Here is a 20,496-nt window from a genome sequence, read left to right as displayed (position 1 = left end):
GCGCTGCACGGGGATGACTGAAAGTGTTTCGGCGCGCTTGTTGTTTAGCCTCGATGGGACTTGAGCCACTTCTCCGCTTTGTTTCAGTAACATTTCACCCGACTCCGTTTTGTATCACCTTTCTATGCACTTTTTAGCGGTCGACGCCCTCATATGCTTCTCGTTTGCATCAGTCTTTTGTTCTGAAAATGGGTGTGAAAACGGAGCTAGTTCGGTTAGCATTAGCTGTATTAACGGTCGTGGTTCAGTAGCGCGAGTCAGATTTGAAAACCGCCCGATGAAGGAGAGCAGCGCTGCAGCAAGAGGGACGTTTTGAAAAGAAAGAAAGATTTTTAAAGAATAGTAAGTCATCACCATGACACTTGTCGTTATTTAGCGGCACGTACACTTTTATTTGCTCACAAATTTGAGTCAGACCCAAAGCAGTAAACGAAGCTTAAGTTAGCTCGTTATTCGAATTTCACGGTCCACCTTAACTGCTGCACCATTTAAGGTGGAACGGAAAATTCGAATAGTAAGCCTCGTAGGCAGTTAGACGTTTGGTCTCTGAAATCTTAAGCTGTATGTGGAAAAACCTGTTGATGACACTGCTACTGAATTACTGACTTTTCTCTCAAATAGCGGAGCCCCTTGTCCCCTTAGGCACAGCGATGGTCCTGTTTGGGTTTCTTTTAGTGGGGGACATGGTTTTGGTTCCTGTGTTCATCCACAGAGGAGAGAGGGAGAGTAGGACACTATGGAGCTCCTGAGGTGACATGGTGATTATTTTTAATAAGGCGTGGCCACGAATTACTATATTGAGGCTACAGATTAATATACTGAGGCCATGCAATATTGAGGCAATAAATTATCATATATAGGTCACGAGTTATGACAAACTAATTTGTGGCCACACCTTATTAAAAAAAAAAAATCACCATGTCACCTTAGTGGCTCTATAGGACACATCTGCATGCTGGCAGTGATGCATCATTAAAGTTTTGAAGCTAAATATTTATATATAAATAAGTATAAATAATAATAGTAAATATAACTAATAATGATAACAACAACAACAATAATAATAACAATAATAATAATAATAATGTACATGCTATGGTAGGGTGATCAGGACTTAGATTTCTCCTGACAACTTTAGTACTTTAGTGGCTGCATTTATAGAAACACTCAAATATCAGTACATTAGTGTTACTGAAGTATGGAAATGCACAATCAATCAATCAATGTGAATAAACAGCAACGACCTGCATTTGTGGCTTATAGTGACCAAACCTCTCTATAGTTGGCTAGAAGAACCAGCACTGCTTCCCTGTCGAAAATACTTCTTCTAGAGATGGCACGATACCACTTTTTAGTTTTCCGATACCGGTATAGATACCTTGTGTTTTGGACATTGCTGCTCCAGTATTTCTGACGTCCTTTCTCTTTATGAGTTTATACCGTCTCCAATAACTTTAGACATCAGCTACGTTGACATTTAGGACTTTGGATATTCAGTTCACTCAGTGTCTTATAAAATGACCCATCTTTCTGCGAGACACAAAACAAAGTCATATAATTCGTGTCCCCACAGAAATTAACTTTTCTGCCCGAAGCACTAAAATGCTTATTGTGTATTTATGAAGTGCTTTTTGCAACAGGTGTCACAAAGCAGCCTTACAGAAAAATCCAGGTCCAAGCCCCCATGAGCAAGCCAGTGGTGACAGTAACATACTTTTCATATGCCTCACCTGTAGTTCCTCTGAAAATGTGATTTTGTATCATGTTTAAATTACGTTTCACTCTCTTTTTTTTGAGAAGCAATCTGTACTCCCTCAAATGAGAAAGAGAGTCCTGCATATCTGTTGATTCTTTCCTCAGCTCAATGTACAACTAAACACTTAATACCTAAACCTGTAAGATAGTTCTTAGGGTTGATGGTTTGTCGCTTTCTGTTTTTAAGCAGGATTTACTAAAGGATTGTGGAATTTCCGTCATGGATTCTGCATCAAATCCCGCTCCACCAAGAGCTCCAAAAGGTTCCTCTCGTTCTCCCCAAAAACCCCAACAGAACTCTGCCAAAGTAAGAGATGTTCATCTTAAAGACCTCTAATGCTGAACGGCAGTGTATGTTACTGTTGCTTCATAATGCCAACTTGTCGAAATCTCAGATGCAAATTATCTGTCTTAATGTAGGTGATAAAGCTTTATCTACCACATAAATTAAATATGTGAAACAGTAGCTCAAAGGAAAGTATGTTATATATATCACGTCAACACAATTGCTGTGTTTCAGTTTGGTTCTTTTGGCAAGAATTGTGCTGATGTAACACATTTTACTCCTGTTCAACCACTTGACACATTTGAAGCATTAAATTCAAAGCACTAATCTTTTTATTGCGGTAACCATCCCTTTACTGCAGGGGTGGGGAGTTCCCCTCCCCTGCTTAACATGGTTTGAGACTTGCATTGAAAACGTGTCCTTGGTTTCAGTAGTTCTGGCCTGTATAAACAACAACAACAAAAATGGCATCACCATAAACTGAGGAAGAAGATAATGATCAACCCAGACCATGCCCCATGGAGTTTGCCCACTTAGGTTGCACAACGTAGGTAATGGACATAAACGCAACTGAACTGGTGCAGGAACTAAAAACATTGGCACAGAACAGCACAACCCAGTCTGCAATATGAAATTCCAAGTTAAATAATAATGGGAGGGCAGGGGTTTGTGATTAAACTGTGCTTCTGTCTCTCAGAGAGAAAACAGCAAACCCAACCACAAGCAGGCTCTCCAGGAGGCCAGGAGGAAGGGCAGAATGGATCGAGGCAAAGCAGAAGAGGAGATGACCAACAAGCTCAAAAACCTGGTAAGTGTGACAGCGCCTGTTTGGAGATTTTTCATTGCGGATTAAATTTTTATTTTTTCCTTTATGGAAGAGAAGTTAGTGATTTGATATTCTGTAATAATGTAGTATTTTGGTGTTTGCATTGCAAGAGAAGCCCTTTTTTGGTTTTAAGACAAGAGTTGCATTTTATTTGCTTTATCCAGATATGGTACAGGTAGGCAACGAATATACCTGACATTATATTTGAAGTTCAGGGGAGTCACCTGGCTTTTTCAGTGAATTGTTTTAAATGTGTGTGCATGGATTTGCATTTATGTTTATCTAGGATTTGCGTTGCAAGCCCAAGGCAACTGGTACAGGCCTTGTTTACTCGGATGCATTCACTCGCTATCGCTGCCTCTGGGATGCCAGGTGACTGCAGTAATATCTCTCTCTGCCCTATACTGTGTGACAGCAATGGATAATTAATACATGTAATGAAAGAATAAGAATTCATTAGAGTATGTGAATGTCATAATAAACTTTGTTAGACATTGTTGTCCTCAAAGGTAAAATTCCATTTCTAATGGATTACTTGTTGGTGCTTAACGTAAGTTATTCTATAACAGTGGAAGTAGGTTATTCAGTCTGGCTAAAGGGTTGTCATGTCACTGTTTTTCCTACCAGCCACCCAGAATCACCAGAGAGAGTGGCTACTATAGTAGAGTTGATGGAGAAGGAGGGGCTTCTGTCTCGCTGTGTGCAGGTGGAGGTAAGTATACATGGCTATTGTGATGGTAACATGACTAGCAGTGAATGTTAATGTCAGTGTTCATTCGGCTGTGTCTGTGTTCAAATTTCAGACCAGAACTGCATCAGAGGAGGAACTTTCTCTTGTTCACACGTAAGTTACCAAGACTTGTCATATGAACATGAATATGAATGTGGTAATAAGGTTGATGGAATAGTTGTATTTGGTTTCTGTTATTGATGTTTGACAGGAAAGAGTATATTGATCGGATGAAGTCAACACAGAAGATGACAGAAGAGGAGCTGAAATCTGTCTCCGATGGCTATGACTCAGTTTATCTCCATCCTGTAAGAGTTGCCGGATTACTACAGGTTTATTGTCTACAGTCTGTGCCGAAATGTAGGATGTCTCTTTGGGTTGTATTGTTCGGGTTCGTTTTCTAGTGCGCTTTGTCTGTTTTTTATGTTGTGTTTGTGTGATGAGATGCTGTATCTGTGTTTTGTGGTGGGCAGTGTGCACTAAATATTTTTGTTTTTCTGAGGTGTGTGAATAAGTTGAAATGGACCAGCAAAACACAATTTAAAAAAGAGTGTGCAGAAACTCCTTTTACAGTAGTTCATTTTTCATTAAGCCTTTTCAAAAATAAACTATTTTAAAAGTGAACAGAAGGAAAACTCAAGGGATTGGTTAAAAAAAAGGAAAAATAACATAATTCAGTTTGCTGACCTACAACAGCTGCTTGTTACTCTGCAGTTTATACAGTTGCCATACATCGGTGGTGGTGTTAACAGGCTTTGTATAACTGGTCTTTTTTAAATCTCAGTTTTATAAGTATTGACAGTACCAATGAGAAAAATGCATTTTGTGGTGTACTTTGTGGCAATAATGATAAAATATTGTCATACTGCCCAGTGCCCACCAGTCTGCCAGAATGCTAAGGTTTGTTAATGTGTGTTGTAGTGTTATTGTTTATGTGTGTTTGTCTGTGCGTTCATCTGTGTGTGCAGGACTCTTTCACCTGTGCCTGTCTAGCTGTTGGCTCTGTCCTCCAGCTAGTTGACAAAGTGGTGACATCAGAGCTTCGAAACGGCTTCTCTGTGTCCAGGTAACTATACCTGATAGCGTTTCATTCTTTGTTAGCCCTGCACTTCACAGTGTAATGGTTTCCCTGTTCTAACACACTTCAGCTTATGAATAAATGGGCAATTAATTGGACAAAACTCTGCGTCTAGTGCTGGTTTAGAGAACCACAGCCATGTGTAACATATAGTTTTGTTTATTGTGGTGGCGTCTTTGCTGCAGGCCCCCAGGACACCACGCCCAGACTGACCAGATGAATGGATACTGCATGTTTAATAATCTGGCAGTGGCAGCCCGCTATGCCCAGAAACAGCATGGTGTCCAGCGGTGAGAGTACCTAGCTTTCTGTTTTTTACATTTGTCATATATTACATACAGGCAGGAGCTTTTGTTGTGTCAAGAATTTTAATTGTTATGTATATCATGTTGTGTTGCAGGGTTTTGATTGTGGACTGGGATGTGCACCATGGTCAGGGAACCCAGTACATATTCCAGGAAGATCCCAGGTATGGATGTTCTTTTCTGTTAACAAGAGGTTGCTTTATTTTTTTATTCAAATGCTTTCAATTTGGGGTGCCCCAGTGTAGGCCTCTGTTAACTGTGTCAAAAAATACACTATTTGCTATTGCTACTAGTATCCCCTTGCATTTCTGCTTACTCTGAATTGAGGCTTTACAGGATGTTTCTCTGACTGCCTTGTCTTTGTCTGTTTCTCCTTTTGTAGTGTTTTGTATTTCTCTGTGCATCGTTATGAAGACGGTTCTTACTGGCCCCACCTGCTGGAATTGGACAGCAATGCTGTGGGTACAGGACCAGGGCAAGGCTATAATGTCAGTGTTCCCTGGAACAAGGTTTGTTTGCTGAACAAGTTTTTAAATGTGCAGTAATCATTGTCGCAGTCGCTTCATTAAGCATTTATGACTACCAAGGATAGTAAGTAAGTATGTTTGTAGCTCATGTGAATAAGCTGTGGTCTCATATGTGCTGTATGTGATGCTGTTCAGACAGGGATGCAGGATGGAGACTATGTTGCAGTGTTCCAGAGACTTCTCCTACCCATAGCCTATGAGGTACCAACTGCACTGTTTGCGACCTTTCAGTTGTCTTATGATGTCTGATTGCTGTACCATGATGAATAACTTGTGACCTCCACTGTGTCTCTCTTCTCATGTCTCATCAGTTTCGTCCTCAACTAGTTTTGGTGGCCGCAGGCTTTGATTCTGTGGTTGGTGATCCCAAGGTGTGTATTATTTAATATGCTTAAATGAAAACAACTATATTTTTCTTTCTTGAAGCAATAAATCATAAATAGGCTCTCAGGTACAAAAATATACATTGCTATTAATTTACCACTGTGTTTGTGTGTCCATATGTGTTTAGGGTGAGATGTGTGCGAGTCCCCAGTGTTTCTCTGTACTGACTCACATGCTGATGGGGCTGGCTCAGGGTAGAGTAGTGCTTGCGCTGGAGGTAAGACACAAGAAGCTCCATTATGTAGATATTGTGAGTAGAAATGGGTCAGTACCAAATTCTGATGTCATATTTTACTTGCCTCACATGTTGAGCAGAAATATATTCAGTAGTAGATTAAATGAGTATCGCTGTGTAAAGCACATAATGTGTGCAAGTTTTCAGCTGTACCTGTTTCCTCTAAATGTATACCTTTGTTGAGTAACCAAAATCACAGTAAAAGATTTCTAAATGTTTTGTGCTTGTGATGAGACTCAAACTCTTGTCTTTTTTTTTTTTTGGATGTCAGGGCGGCTATAACTTGCAGTTCACTGCAGAGGGTGCCTGTGCTAGTTTGAGGTCACTGCTAGGTGAACCCTGCTCTCACTTGACCTCTCCAGGTGCCCCAAGTGAGAGGTGGGATAAGTACAATGCCTGTTTATGCCTTGTCGCTGCAATAGCTGTTTTCACCACTTTTAATTTTTCCTGTGTTTGCCTTTGTATATTACAGTGCTCTGAAGTCCATCTCTAAGACTGTTGCTGCTCTGTATCCATTTTGGACCAGCCTGCAGATACTGGGTAATAATCTGTATTTTGAAGTAATGTTAATTACTTCTGATGCAGCAGCTGGATAGATGGAGTTTATCATAGTTGTTTGTTCTTCAGAGGGAGGCCCTCTTTCTGAGGCAGAGCCCCTGCCCTCTGCTGTTTGTGTCGAGATGAAACTGGAGACTTCCTTGCGCAGCACTGGTCTTGTGTATGACCAGCGCATGATGGAGCACCATAACATGTGGGACAGGTGAATATACACCCAAATACACATTTGTGTCATTCACTCTTAAAGGGGAATTCCGCTGTTTTTTTTTTTCAAAATCTCTACATAATTAATTAAATTGTTAAAGTCATTGCAGGCGTTTGCCTGGCCTAAAACATTTTTAAGAATCCATTTAATAAAGAAATCCAAGTCAGTCAGTTTTTCTACAATGAATCATTTGACATTAAACCACTCTAAAAGACTGTATAAATGTCACATTTAATTATGTAGAAGTTTGAAACATTGGTGGAATTCCTCTTTATGATAGTCATGTTATTTTATGGAATCATTTTTTTTTTTCCCCTCTTACTGGGCATGATTGTCTATCTGTGTGATCGCTGCATATATCCACTCCTCCAGCCATCATCCAGAGCTCCCTCAGAGAATCTCACGGATCTTTTCTCGTCATGAGGAGTTGGGGCTTGTGGACCGTTGCCAGCGGATTCCAGCCCGTTTAGCCACGGAGGAGGAGCTTGCTCTCTGTCATGGGTATACTCAAATTTTTGGATTAAAGAGGGATACAAAATCTATAGAAAGTGTTTTCCTAAACCATTCACCCTGGATGCACCGTTTTTTCTCTCTCTTTTTTTGCTCTCACTCTTTCTTCAGCTTGGCACACATAGACACTATAAAGAGCACAGAGCAGATGAAGCCCAGAGACCTGTACAGGCTGGGAGATGAATATAATTCCATCTACATTAGCAATGAGAGCTACAGGAGTGCATTGCTGGCAGCCGGAGCCTGTTTCAACTCAGCCCAGGCCATCCTCACCGGCCAGGTCAGCTGCTGCTTAGCTGATAACCGTGTATAACATCAGCCTTTAGTTGTACTCTTTTACTTTATTGTTAATGTTTAGAATCACCATTCAAAAGTTTGTAATCCGTTTTTAAAATAATGTAAAAAAATCGATTTGTTGGAAGATTTTAAATGACTGAGAAAGTTTTATGGCATTGAGAATGAAGTTCTAATCAGAATATATAAAATCAAGTAATATCCAGAATGCAATCTATTTTAAAAGTGGTGATCAAATCTCAAGATAATTTGACAGAAATTATTTGAGTAGATAATTACAGTATATTATTCATCATCTAAGAACTATTAGTATTCTTAGAATGCTTGTTACAAAGAATAAGACATCATCTGCTATGCAATTTGTAATATTCAAATAGACATTATGTAAGTTAGTATTGTATATAAAATAACCAAATTATTAATATGACAGGCTATGCCATTTTTTTGTAAGATAGCATACACTGAAGTACATCTTCCTTGTATCTACACTTTGTCTATTTTATCAGATCCACTTTCCATATAGGTGCATGTTGCAGTTCCACAATTACAGACTAATCAGTCTGTTTCTCTGCATACTTTGTTTGCCCCCATCCACCCTGTTCTTCAATGGTCAGGACCCCCACAGAACCATCACAGAGCAGGTGTTATTTGGGTGGTGGATCATTCTCAGCACTGCAGTGACACTGATGTGGTGGTGGTGTGTTAGTGTGTGTTGTGCTGGTGCAAAAAGATCAGACACAGCAGTGCTGCTGGAGTTTTTAAACATTGTGTCCAATCGCTGTCTACTCTATTAGACACACCTCCCTTTTTTGGTCCACACTGTAGATGTAAAATCAGAAACAATAGCTCATCTGTTGCTGCACAGTTTATCCTGTGCATTGGTGGACTGTTCTCAGTCCAGCAGTGACACTGAGGTGTTTAAAAACTCCAGCAGCACTGCTGTGTCTGATCCATTCATACCAGCGCAGGACACACCAATGCCACCCCTACGTCAGGGTCACTGCAGTGCTGAAAATGACCCACCACCCAAATAACACCTGCTTTTTGGTGGTTCTGTGAGGGTTCTGTGATGGTTCTGACGGCTGAAGACCAAGGTGAAAGAGTGCTAACAAGTATGCAGGGAAACAGATGGATTACAATCTGTAATTGTGTAACTATAAAGTGCACATATATGGTGGAGTGGAGCTGATAAAATGGACAGAGTAGATACAAAGAGGTGTACTTCAATTGTCCGGTCAGTGTATGTTATGTATGAAGTTATTATGGAACACAATTACAGCAAACACAAACTCCTTGCTTATAATTATGGCCTTTGACTAACACTCCTCAATTTCATAAATGTCCATGTTCCTCAGTAGTCTGTTGAACGGGGTAGTGGGAAGGTGCTGGAGAGTCGCAGAGGAGGAAGGCAGGAGTTTGAAATGGCAGAAGATTGTTTCTTTCTCAGCTTTCAACTTCTCAACTTTGTTCGGGCTTTTTTCTACATAGGTGCGAAATGGTGTGGCTGTTGTGCGTCCCCCTGGACACCATGCAGAGAGAGATACAGCATGTGGTTTCTGCTTCTTCAACACAGCTGCCCTGACTGCTCGTTATGCCCAGAGCATTACCCACAGTTCCCTGCGAGTCCTCATTCTGGACTGGGATGTGCACCATGGCAATGGAACTCAGCATATCTTTGAAGAGGATGACAGGTGTGCCAGGAGTTCTGATCTAGTTCCACTTGACAGATCCCTGTTCTTTTGTTGAGTTAGAAATGACTAGGAACTTCGCTAAAACAGACAGTCAGATTTCCCTTTGATGGGGAAGCATACCTTAATAATGCTGTGCCCTTATGCAAGGATTTAAGCTCTGATTGCTTCAAGAGTGCTCCCAGTTTGACAAGCATAGAGTGTGGGTGTAGAGTATTTTCTAAGTTAGAGTTTGCAGAGTTAGATCTTGGGTAGCTGCAGTACTACAAAATCTAGTTTTCTCTGTTTCAGCATAACTTTTTCATTCTCATCTCCTAAGTAACACTCTGCCGATTCAACCTGATGATTAACTGATAAGTAAGATCAGGGATATTGGAGCAGGGGATAACACTACTGTAATGCATTAGGGGTTTGAGAACTGACTTGTTAATCTGTTGTCTCCTCCAGTGTCCTGTACATCTCTCTTCATCGCTATGAGGATGGTACATTCTTCCCTTCCTCAGAGGATGCTAAATTATGATAAGGTGGGACGAGGGAAGGGTGCAGGCTATAATGTCAACATCCCCTGGAATGGAGCAAAGATGGGGGACCCAGAATACCTGGCAGCGTTCCACAATGTGGTGATGCCTATTGCACGTGAGGTAAACATAGTCACTGTAGCCCAAATCACTTTTTTCTTCTGTTTTGTCTTATATAAAAGAAAATCTGATTTCTAATTGTGCTCTTATTTTTCTGGTCTAGTTTGCCCCAGAGCTTGTGCTGGTGTCAGCTGGGTTTGATGCTGCACGGGGTGATCCTTTGGGTGGGTACCAGGTGACCCCAGAAGGCTATGCCCACCTTACTCACCAGCTGCTGAGTCTAGCTGCAGGACGAGTTTTGGTCATCTTGGAGGTCTGTACCGCTGTCCTCCTTCCTCACTGGAAAGCTACTCAAATCTGGCCCAATGGAATCCAATACAGTCTGTTTTTTCTGATGTCTGTTAATTAATTGGACAGTTTTCAGAAGCACTTAGCTCTGTTCACTTAAAACGAAGCCTGGTTCTGTTTTTATCTAATTTCTGGTAGTTAGCTTAACAGTTCTCTGGTTTGATTGGCTACTGTGCATCTGCCTGAGTACTAGATTAAGTCATAGAATTTTCAGGACTCCCAGAGCTCTGGTGTGATGTTTTACATCTCAACATGATGCATACTTGGGTATGTTTAGATTGTGAGTGTGCGTTAATGCAAGGGTATGGCTACACTGATGAGTCTGCAGCTTTCACAATCTGTATGCAAGGTCACCAGGTGGACTTCCATTATCGACCAACTTTTTATTCACTTGCACACACCGTGGACTAGGTAGAATCCTTAAGTCCAGTTTCAGCAGTAGCTCTTATCTACTCCTCCTGTCTTACATAGGGAGGTTATAACCTCACCTCCATCTCTGAGTCCATGGCCATGTGCACCAGTATGCTCCTTGGAGATGCGCCTCCAATGCTCCCCCCTCTGCCTCCTCCACACTCCAGTGCTGCCGTCACCATCAACAATGTCCTGCGAGTGCACGCACCCTACTGGAGATCGCTCCGAATACAGAGTAAGGCTGTGTCCAGCTTGTCTCATGGTCATAGTATTTGGGCATATAGTTTTTTTTGGAATAGCTGCAGTTATTTAGCAGTAAAGGCTTTCTTAATTTATTGTCAGGATGATTCTCACATTCTGTGTTTGTGTTCTATCTCTACTTGAGGTATACTAGTTGAAAAATTATTAATAGCATGTTTACCAAGTACGTCTAGTACATTTTTTAGGATAAAGTGGCCATGCTGACTGGTATGTTAGTTCACACTCAAAAAAACAGTTGAGGATGATGAGCAATGCAACACCCCTGTATATAGGTCAAAAGTTTATCTTTCCAGATATTTTAGATGCCATGCAATTTCTAAAATTTTCATTATTATGAATTTCTATTTTTTTAGAAATGTAATTATTTATTTTTGCATGCTTTCTTACAGCTAAAATTAATGCAAAACATTTTTTTCTGTTCTTTATTTCTGTTTAAAATAAGTTCCAGAGTCCCTGCGCTCGTCGTTGCCCTCTCCTCAACCCAAGAGCAAGCGAATGTCAGCAGGGAAGGGCAAAAAATCTCCACGTCAGGTCACTCCTGCACAAAGTCCCAGCCAGCAGCAGCAAGTTTCCTCAGTGACAACTTCACCAGCATCTCCCCCTTCTGCCCAGGAGGACTCAGGCCTGGATGAGATCACCCAGGGCCTGCACTCGCTGGATCTCAGTTCTTCTACCTCAGCCAATTCCAGCCCAACTTCTATCCCTGTTGGAGGGGCACGGCCCAAAGTGAAGCCCAGCCCACAGAGGGATGTCATAGCGACACAAGAAGTGTCGCCTGTGAAAGTGATGGAGAGAGGCAGACAGGAACCTGGTGTAAAAGTTGAGTCCACTCCCATCAAAGAGGAGAAACAGGTAAAGAGGGTGTTTTGTTTTATTTATTTATTTATTTATTTATTTGTTGAGTTATTTTTGAACATTATTTAGGTAACTTAGCTTAACCTCTGCTCATTAGCCCTTCATGAGTTGAATCTAGTTTGAGACTGAAGAATACTGAAAATATTAAATGACAATATACTCAGGCTAACATTTTTTGTAATGCACATTTTTAATGCACTTCTAGTCAGTTCCGGAGGCAGTGGACACAGATGTTGTTGCCTTGGTTGACCAGGAGAGCTGTGTGCTAGAGGGAGCTTGTGGCTACACAAAGAAATCTGTCTTTGAGCTTGTCTGTGGCGCTGTGGATATGGGCGGGGTACAGTATCTCAGTATCTATGTTCTGCCATTATGTGATGAGGTGTATTTTTTTTTTTGTGTTTCTCCTGAGGTTCACTAAATATATGTGAATATATTTATTTACGAAAAGCAGTCATCATTTATTTTACGTGATTATTTTCCAACCTCACTATATTCATTAGATTTAAACAGGTTAGTTCTTAAATATTTATATAATTGGCCTCTGTTTTGATTGGCTGTCCTGTATTGTATTAGGCTTCATTCACAAAGCAGTCCGGTCTGAAACACTCCTTATAACTAAGGCATGGATGAGCAGAGCTGAACTGCTTTAGGCTGAATAGGCAGTTATATGTTATATGTTTGTTGGTTTTAATGACGTCACAAAAACAATGAATTCAAATGGGCTGTTCATCGCTGTCCAAAGAAAAGCATCTGTCTTCATTTTTTGCAGTTTTTACTTTTCTACATCATTTGAGCACGGCAGGTGTTCTTTACATTGTGTGAAAATTACCTGATGAATGGACAAAAAGAAATGTTCCAAAATTGCTTAGAATAACATCTCTTTCCATTGACTTATATTAAAAGTAAAAAACATGTTGCCCTCTCCTGTAAAGTTTTAGAGGCACTATTTTGAAGATTCTTTGGACAGCGATGGTATATAAAGATTGTGTGGCCTAGTTAGCAAACGGTACGTTTTGAAACAGTGTTTGCATACTACATCAAACTCTCTTATTTCTAAAAAGTGAGATAAATTGAGTTTTCCGTGATATGGGCATTTTAAAACTAGTGAAAAGAAGGAAACTGACAAAGGACACAACTGAATGCACATTAGGTTAAAAAAAAAAAAGAAAAAAAGAAAACGTTTGTTAATTAGAGTTTGTTTGTAGTTTTTGAACACAAAAATCTAGCTGACCAAGCAAGTGCTGAGTATGTATTTCTGTGTGTCGTGTTGGCTATTTTTAGCAAAGCCATGAGCCTAAGACTGGTAACCTTTGACATGGTGTGGTTTTTAAAGGCCGAATGATTCCTGTTATAGTAAAATAAAGTAACATAAGTAAAATGCACAGAATTATTAGAGTAAAACTAAATATCTTGGTGAACAAATAACACAAGAATACACGTTTATAAAAATGAAGTATGGCTAAAATAGTCATAGGTAACTCTGGAAAATAAGATTACCTCGATAAACAACCAGATTTCCGCTGACCACGCATGCTGGGTGAATCGCAAAACTCAAACAGTTGTTAGTGGGTGCAGATGGGGTGGGGGGTTAGTGTTTTCTCCCCCCGACACTCTCCATATGTTTTGTGCTATGAAGGCCAGAACAATAGTTGAGGGACACGAGGGCTGTTTTTTTTTGCTTGCTGGTTTTCTGCTGACATGAATGACCAACGAGGAATGCATGCTCACTGGCCTCCACATTAGCTTTTGGAAATGGTATATATGGATAATCTCACAGATAGCAGAGGTCTGTAAGGAATAAGAGTTTACTGAGCATTCGGGAGAGTCAGGATGGATGTAAGCTCATCATTTCATCTGTTGCTGTGTTGTGGCCTAACAGATAATGAATAACTTTTTTTTGTGAGATCCTATCATTAAACAGGGATGGGGACATGGGGACATTCTGTTGGTAAATCAAGGATGCTCAGTAATATCACTTATCAGTTTAGTATTGTTTAGGGATGCACAGTGATATCGGATTAAAAATTGATCAACGTTGGATAGATGTTTAGTTTTCACTGATATTTCAAATCGATATTAAATGTATTTATTGTACTTCAGAAGAGCAGAACATTTAGGCCATGCTGGGCTCCTGCGCTAAAATATCTACATATCATTCATTTTACTGCATTTGTACATACATAAATGTTATTTTTCTCTCTGATGCTAATCCAGGTGGTTTTAGCCCCAATTTATGCATTTTATAATTGTGTATGTATTGACATCGGCTTTGGCAGACATTTACATGAAAAATATCAGATATTGGTATCTGCCCACAATCCCCATTTTGGTGTGTGTGTATATTATTATTATTAGATGTTTGAGAAAATGTCACATGGCAGTTCAGTATTAAAATTACTTAATTGATATTAAAACAATATCTGAAACAAAGAACCTGGATGTTGGTTAACAAGCCATGGTCTGGATGAGTGGACATGCTGTTTATCAGCATACTACAGATTAAATTGTCACAGTAAAGACATTTAGGTTGTGATTTTTCTCTTTTTAGGACACGATGTACGTGGTGGACCCGCTGGCATGGTGCCCACATCTGGACTCGGTGCAGCCAGTGCCAGCAGATGGCATCGACGTGTTCCGGCCATGCGAGGAGTGTGGAGCCGATACAGAGAACTGGATCTGTCTCTGCTGCTACAAGGTACCCGCTGCGTTGGCCTTCCTAGTTTCAGTCCTCAAAGATCCATGGCCAAACCAAATTTTTGGTTCTGCTCCAGTTCTCGGCATGCCTGAACCAGATAATCAAGTGAAGCACACTGATTACCTGCTTCACATATTTTTGAGTCTTAGACCTCCAACCGGTGGACAAAGCCTGAATTTACTGTTAGTGGTTTGATAGCTCGTTACATATTTTGGCGGTCTAAAAGTCTGAGACCACATTGAAAATCTGGGATTTTTTCATTTAAACCTGAAAATGAACAGCAGAAAATTTTAGAATAAAAAAAGAAAGTAAGAAAAAGTATGACAAGTAAAATGAGGAAGAAATGTGCAAGATTTTGCACTATTTCTGGTTCATTGTTCAAATTTAAGCAAATTTGTGGCATTGAGAGAGTACTATGTTAAGGCCTTTGTATTGTGCTTATCTCATTCATGGAGGCTCACATTCAGACGACTTACGCTATAAATATAATTTGAAATTAAAAACTTTGTATTAAATTAGAAAAGAATGCAAAATATAATATTTTCACCAGTGGTCTTGGACTTTTGGAGCCCACTGTGTGTCTGCTGAACAGAAGAAATTGCTATGTGATAAAAGATAGCACTTATATTTATGTAGACTCACTAACTAACAAGACAGAGTTTTCAAAGTAGAGCTGACACAGAGAACTAGATCTTCCTCTACCCTCCATATTGCTTATTTCACACATCTAAAAGGCAGAACACTCTGGAAACAGCATTGTTAGGCTTATTGGTCATTTTTAGTGTTTAAAAATAAGAAATCAGTGTTATGTGTTTATTGAGTGCAGAAAAACTGTAGTGGGATTATATCTGGTTATACATCTGCACCTGTTTAAGTGACACAAAGGACAGAATTATCAGCAGTGCAGAGATTCATTTTTGTGTCCTGTTTGTCTGAATTGTGTGCAGGTGTTGTGTGGGCGCTTTGTAAATGAGCACATGGTGACCCACGGCCAGGTGTCCGATCACCCTATGGTTCTTAGCTTTGCCGACCTGTCTGTCTGGTGCTACCCCTGTGAGTCCTACGTCCACAACAAGGTTGGTACAGCTGCAGGTTGCAGGCTCAAAATTACCTGTGGTGCTTAGGCTGTGAAATGCAAAGCAGGTTCTGCTTTGCTCTGATGGCTGCTTCATGTCAATAAAGGACGTGTAATTCTGATAAATGCTGCATTTTTAGCTTTAGGTATATATTATTTATTTTATTTTAGGACTGGCCCAAACAGCGTTTTACAAGCTTTGGAATACATGGAATTCATTTGTGTTTCCGAACAAATACTCCAATATTCATTCTCAAAACCCTGTTCAAAAAATTGTATTTATATTTCATAATTAACCGTACTTTCAAAATATATCCAGTAGGTGACAGTGGTGTATATGTATTGCAGGCTAAAGCCCAGTTGCTCACTGTGTTGCAATGATAGAATCCATTATTGTGACCTTCTCATTCAAAAGTTTTTATGGCTGTGTTGTGTAGTGTTTGAGTTACATACAGATGTATGCAAAAGTCCAAAACCCTCTTGGTCAATTTACATGTTTTGTTGATTTTCTAAGTGAAGATAAGTTCATGCATCCTCTACAGGGAACTTAACTGTGGCATTTTTTTTTTTATTTTAGTACACAATGTCTGTTAATTTGCTAAGTTTATCATATTGAAAAAAAAGTTCACAAAAAAAAAGTTTGCTCAGTTCACATTTTGTTTAACGTTTTTCCCCAATAAAAATTCAACAAATAAACAGTAATTGTACTTTAAATGTGCAGATGTGTGTTCTCTGTAGAGGATGTGTTGACTAATTTTTCACTTAGAATATCAACAAAACATGCAATTTTAGCTGGAATGTCCTAATATTTGCATACGTGCTATGTGTATAACAAATTTGAATTAGTATTTAATTTCTCAAAATCCTGTTTTTTAGTTTTGTTTTAATTAATTTTAGTTCGCTGTTTGCCTGTTTTTGTCATTAAAAGCACCTGAGGCCGAGTTGAGCTCAGTTTTAGCCGAGCTGCAAAAAGTGGAGCAGTGCTACAGGCTCATCTAAATGTAGTTCTGCAGGTATCCCTCTCGACTGGTGTAGGCTGTCCTCCTGGACCCAGTACCAAGCTCAGAGGACGCAGGCCTAAAGGGTGACTGGCTAGAGTGGCTAAAATGAACTTTTTAACATTTTACCATATAGAGCCATATAGAAAGGTTTGGGTCAAATTACATGTTTTGTTGATTCTCTGAGTGAAAATACATTAACACATCAGGGAACACACTTCTGCACTTTTTATTGTTTATTACTGTGTATTTGCTGAATTTAAGGTATTGAAAAAAAATAACACACAATGTGGCCTGTGCAAAAGTTATGGCACATTTTGTATTTTATGTTTTATCTTTTCCAGTATGTTAAACTCCGCCAATAAATAAAAATTGTGCATTCAGATTTAAAGAAAATGCCATTTTTAAGTTGGTTCCCTGTAGAGGATGTATTAATTTCAACTTCTAAAAATCTACAAAACAAGCATGTTATTTGACCAGTAAGGCAAGGAAAAACTCCCTAAGAGCAAGAGGAAGAAACCTTGAGGGGAAGGTTCAAAAGGAGAACCCATCCTCCTCTGGTCGACACCGGATAGCAAACAATAGCCCTGCTGCATTTTTAGATATTTTTTGTTTTTCATCTTCTCTAAATTACTTCTGACCTCTTTGGTGTCTAACAGGAAAACTTACAACCTCTTTTGCCTCTGATAAAAATACCTAAACGGATATTCTGTCTGTCTCTCTCTCTCTGTCTCTCTCTGTCTCTCTCTCTCTCTCTCTCTCTCTCTCTCTCTCTCTCTCTCTCTCTCATGTATATGTGTATGTAGGTGCTGTATGAAGCCAAGAATGCAGCTCATCTCGCCAAGTTTGGGGAGGAAATTCCCCCCATCAACTAAACCAGCAAAAAAGACAGGAAGAGATTCACATGAAGGCACTGAAATGATGTTCCCAACATGTGTGTGCATGCGTGTATGTGCGTCACACGCATGTGAGGAAGTGACACGTGGCATAATGTGATGCAGAACCGCGTGTGAGAAACCGTTTTCACACTTGTCTTCCTTCCCAAACTCGCAAAACCATCTTCTTCCTCCTCAGCAGGAGATCCAAGCTCATTTGTACTGTTAATTCTGCCCTGCGTATGTGCGTGAGATCACACTTCTCTTAATGACTCATGCATGCACTGCTTGACATTCTTTGCCAAAACTGAGGTCATTTGCCAAACAAGCTCTATAGAGAAAGTAGGTTGTGTTTCAAAAGTTTGAGTTTCAGATCACAAATCCTTCTATATTAGTTTTATTTATTCCATGTAAACTGCACAAAATTCCTTTTCTAACTTTTCTAATAATTGTTATAAATGAAACTTGTGGTGATCAGTAATTTGAAAAAGATAAATAAGCTAGCATGGTGCTAAGAACAGAGCAAACACCAGCCGAACATTCAAGTATTCTCAGTGCATGCAGTTTTTCACACAAGATAAAAGTATGATGTACGTTGCTGTTTGAAACTGAAGTGTATTTTAGGGGTGGGCAATATGACGAAAATATATTCAAGACATTTGCACAATATCACGATATTTAGTTTTTCTGAGGTTTGATAAGTTGGAGCAGACAAAAAAGAACCAGCGTGCCACAGCAACAAAAAAAACACATATATAATTATACTAATTTATAATCAGTATAAAATACTATAAATACTATCAAAATGTATGAATACAGTCATTTTTATTCAACGCTTCACATACTTTGTTGCACTGAATCCAGTTAAACAGGACTAATCATGTTTTCTTTGTAATGAAACATGCAGTTGGCCAATGTCCTTTAAGTACTGACAGAATCCACAGTATACTCTCAAACGTATATTGTGATTTAAATTTTCATTAATGATATTGTCATATTGCCTGCCCCTTAGTGTATTTGTACGTTCATCAAAACCATAGAAGTAATAGGAGCAACAATGATCAACACTGACCACACAACCTGTCCAAATCAAGCAATAAATAGTGCAATATTTCCTTAAACAAACGGTAGTTCAGACGGTTTAACTTTGTGGATTTCTGTGTTCTTTTATCTTTTTTATATCTTGCTTTTGTTCCTCCTTGAACAACCTCTGTGTCTGTGTTAGGGGCTCTTATTTTGAAGCAAAACAACAAAAAATAATAAATGTAACTTATGTTTTTGTAAACTTTGGTACACAATACACCAGTGCATTTTAAATATGCAGGCTGTTCCTTCCTTTCTTGGTTATTAACTTGTATAAACAGTTCATAATTCTGAAGAAGCATTGAGTGAGTTTACATGCACTCAATAATCAGATTGTAATTTCTGCAGTTATCTGATTATTCAAATGGTCATGCAAACAGCATGCTCCAATTTCTTAGATCAGAATAAAGTCTAGAAATCTGAATAAGAAATCTGATAAAGAGCTGGATTTTAGCTCAGTAATCAGATTTATCAGTGCATGTAAACTCTTACTCTGATTTCTTTTGGATTTCTCAGTCTGCGCATGTGTGAAAACAGACACCGGAAATAAGCGAGCAGCGTTGCTGCAAGACGCAGCAAAACACTTCTGAAGCGACGCTGAAACCAAATACATGCTTGACGAAATGAAGGATTTAAATATTCTTCTTCTAGATGATTTATGTTCATATTTTCGGGTAAAGTGGCACAAAGTTGTGGCATGTAGTTTGAGTTTTATGTTACATCACAGCTTCTTCTGTGAGTTTATTGGCTGGTTGCAAAGCAGAAATCAGATCGCTGTCTGACTCATGTAGACCCAGAGTTTTCCCAATATCTGATTACTCAAGTGCATTTAAAAGCATTGATCAGATTACTGACAAAATCTGATTTTATGCTGTTATCGGATTATAAAGTGCATGTAAACACATTCATTGTGTGTTTGCTAACCTGTGTGATGACATTTTCGTTCAGATGAAAAATAATAGATATTATTTGGTTTTTGTGAGGCACTGCCATGTTTTGTGCAGACCAGTCAGACTTTCTCCTTAGTTTGTGCTCCTTTAGTTTGTGTGTAAATGTGGGTTTGTATGTCAAGGACCATAACAAATGTTCTGCTTAGTTATCATGTCCTATCGATAATAAGATAATTCCCCCCCACGTAATGTTCTGTCAAAATCTTCCTGTGATTTTCAATCACACCACCGTGCACCAGTGGGTGGGGAGCAATAATATTAACCAATAATATCATGTTTTACCTCCCATATCCCACCTGTCATCGAGAGTACACGCTCAGCTAGATAGAGTATAAGAGAGCGAAACAAGGGAGAAAACTGTGTTACAATTCACACTGATTTTAAATAGGGTTTGGTTTCTAACACTGATATACTGTTATGGACAAAAGTACGGACAAAATTCAGACTTCAGTGTGGCTGCTACTAGCAATGTAATGGACTTTTGCCCAGTTTTATTGATACTAGTGTCATACAATGTCAGAAACCACACAATCAAGCCTATTTGAGAGTGTTTAACAAGGCAGGTGTAATTATTTAGGCATGCAGTTTGCACAACACCAACTGTTGAGGTATAAGCTTCCACTACTTGTTAGCTACACTAGCCTTGTAAGCTCTAAAGCAAAACTGAACAAGCAAACTTCAGACACTAATCCTGTCTCAGCTGCTCTGTATTTGAGGTAAAGGGGGAGACACTGACTTGTGATTAACATTGTATTACGCCACACTTAATACAATGTTAACTGTAATAGCTGGTGCAGTAAGAATGCAGTCACAGCTAAAAGATCGGACCCGTCTGCCACTGTTCCACAGTGAGTTGGAAGAGTCTGGCTCCTTGATCAGGCCGAGTTTTGGAGTTCTGAGAGTGAGGTTTCCTGTAAAACAGCCTGAGTGCTGCGGCTTTAACTGAGCATCAGAACCAAACCTGCAGCTTCTAATGAAGGAGCAGG

At 39.4% G+C, this 20,496-nt stretch overlaps 1 protein-coding gene across 1 annotated transcript; it reads left to right on the top strand.

The window, feature by feature from the left end:
* On the top strand, nt 1-18,796 carry hdac6 (histone deacetylase 6). Its single transcript, XM_036579472.1, is given in 29 exon segments — nt 1-342; nt 1,943-2,062; nt 2,739-2,849; nt 3,154-3,239; nt 3,495-3,579; nt 3,671-3,711; nt 3,809-3,905; nt 4,566-4,663; nt 4,861-4,965; nt 5,076-5,144; nt 5,363-5,489; nt 5,643-5,708; nt 5,819-5,878; nt 6,019-6,108; nt 6,398-6,504; nt 6,599-6,666; nt 6,754-6,886; nt 7,262-7,390; nt 7,511-7,679; nt 9,182-9,384; nt 9,829-9,895; nt 9,897-10,022; nt 10,123-10,272; nt 10,779-10,953; nt 11,422-11,831; nt 12,040-12,171; nt 14,383-14,529; nt 15,477-15,605; nt 17,409-18,796. Coding segments are annotated over 28 exon segments (3,336 nt in total). The 5' UTR covers nt 1-342; nt 1,943-1,975; the 3' UTR covers nt 17,478-18,796.
* Nucleotides 18,797-20,496: the final 1,700 nt, after the last annotated feature.

The sequence above is a fragment of the Colossoma macropomum genome, unplaced genomic scaffold, assembly GCF_904425465.1.
Source record: "Colossoma macropomum unplaced genomic scaffold, Colossoma_macropomum, whole genome shotgun sequence".
In the NCBI taxonomy this organism is placed as follows: domain Eukaryota; kingdom Metazoa; phylum Chordata; class Actinopteri; order Characiformes; family Serrasalmidae; genus Colossoma; species Colossoma macropomum.
Note: the sequence above shows the minus strand (reverse complement) of the source record. Positions and strands in the feature narration are given on the sequence as shown.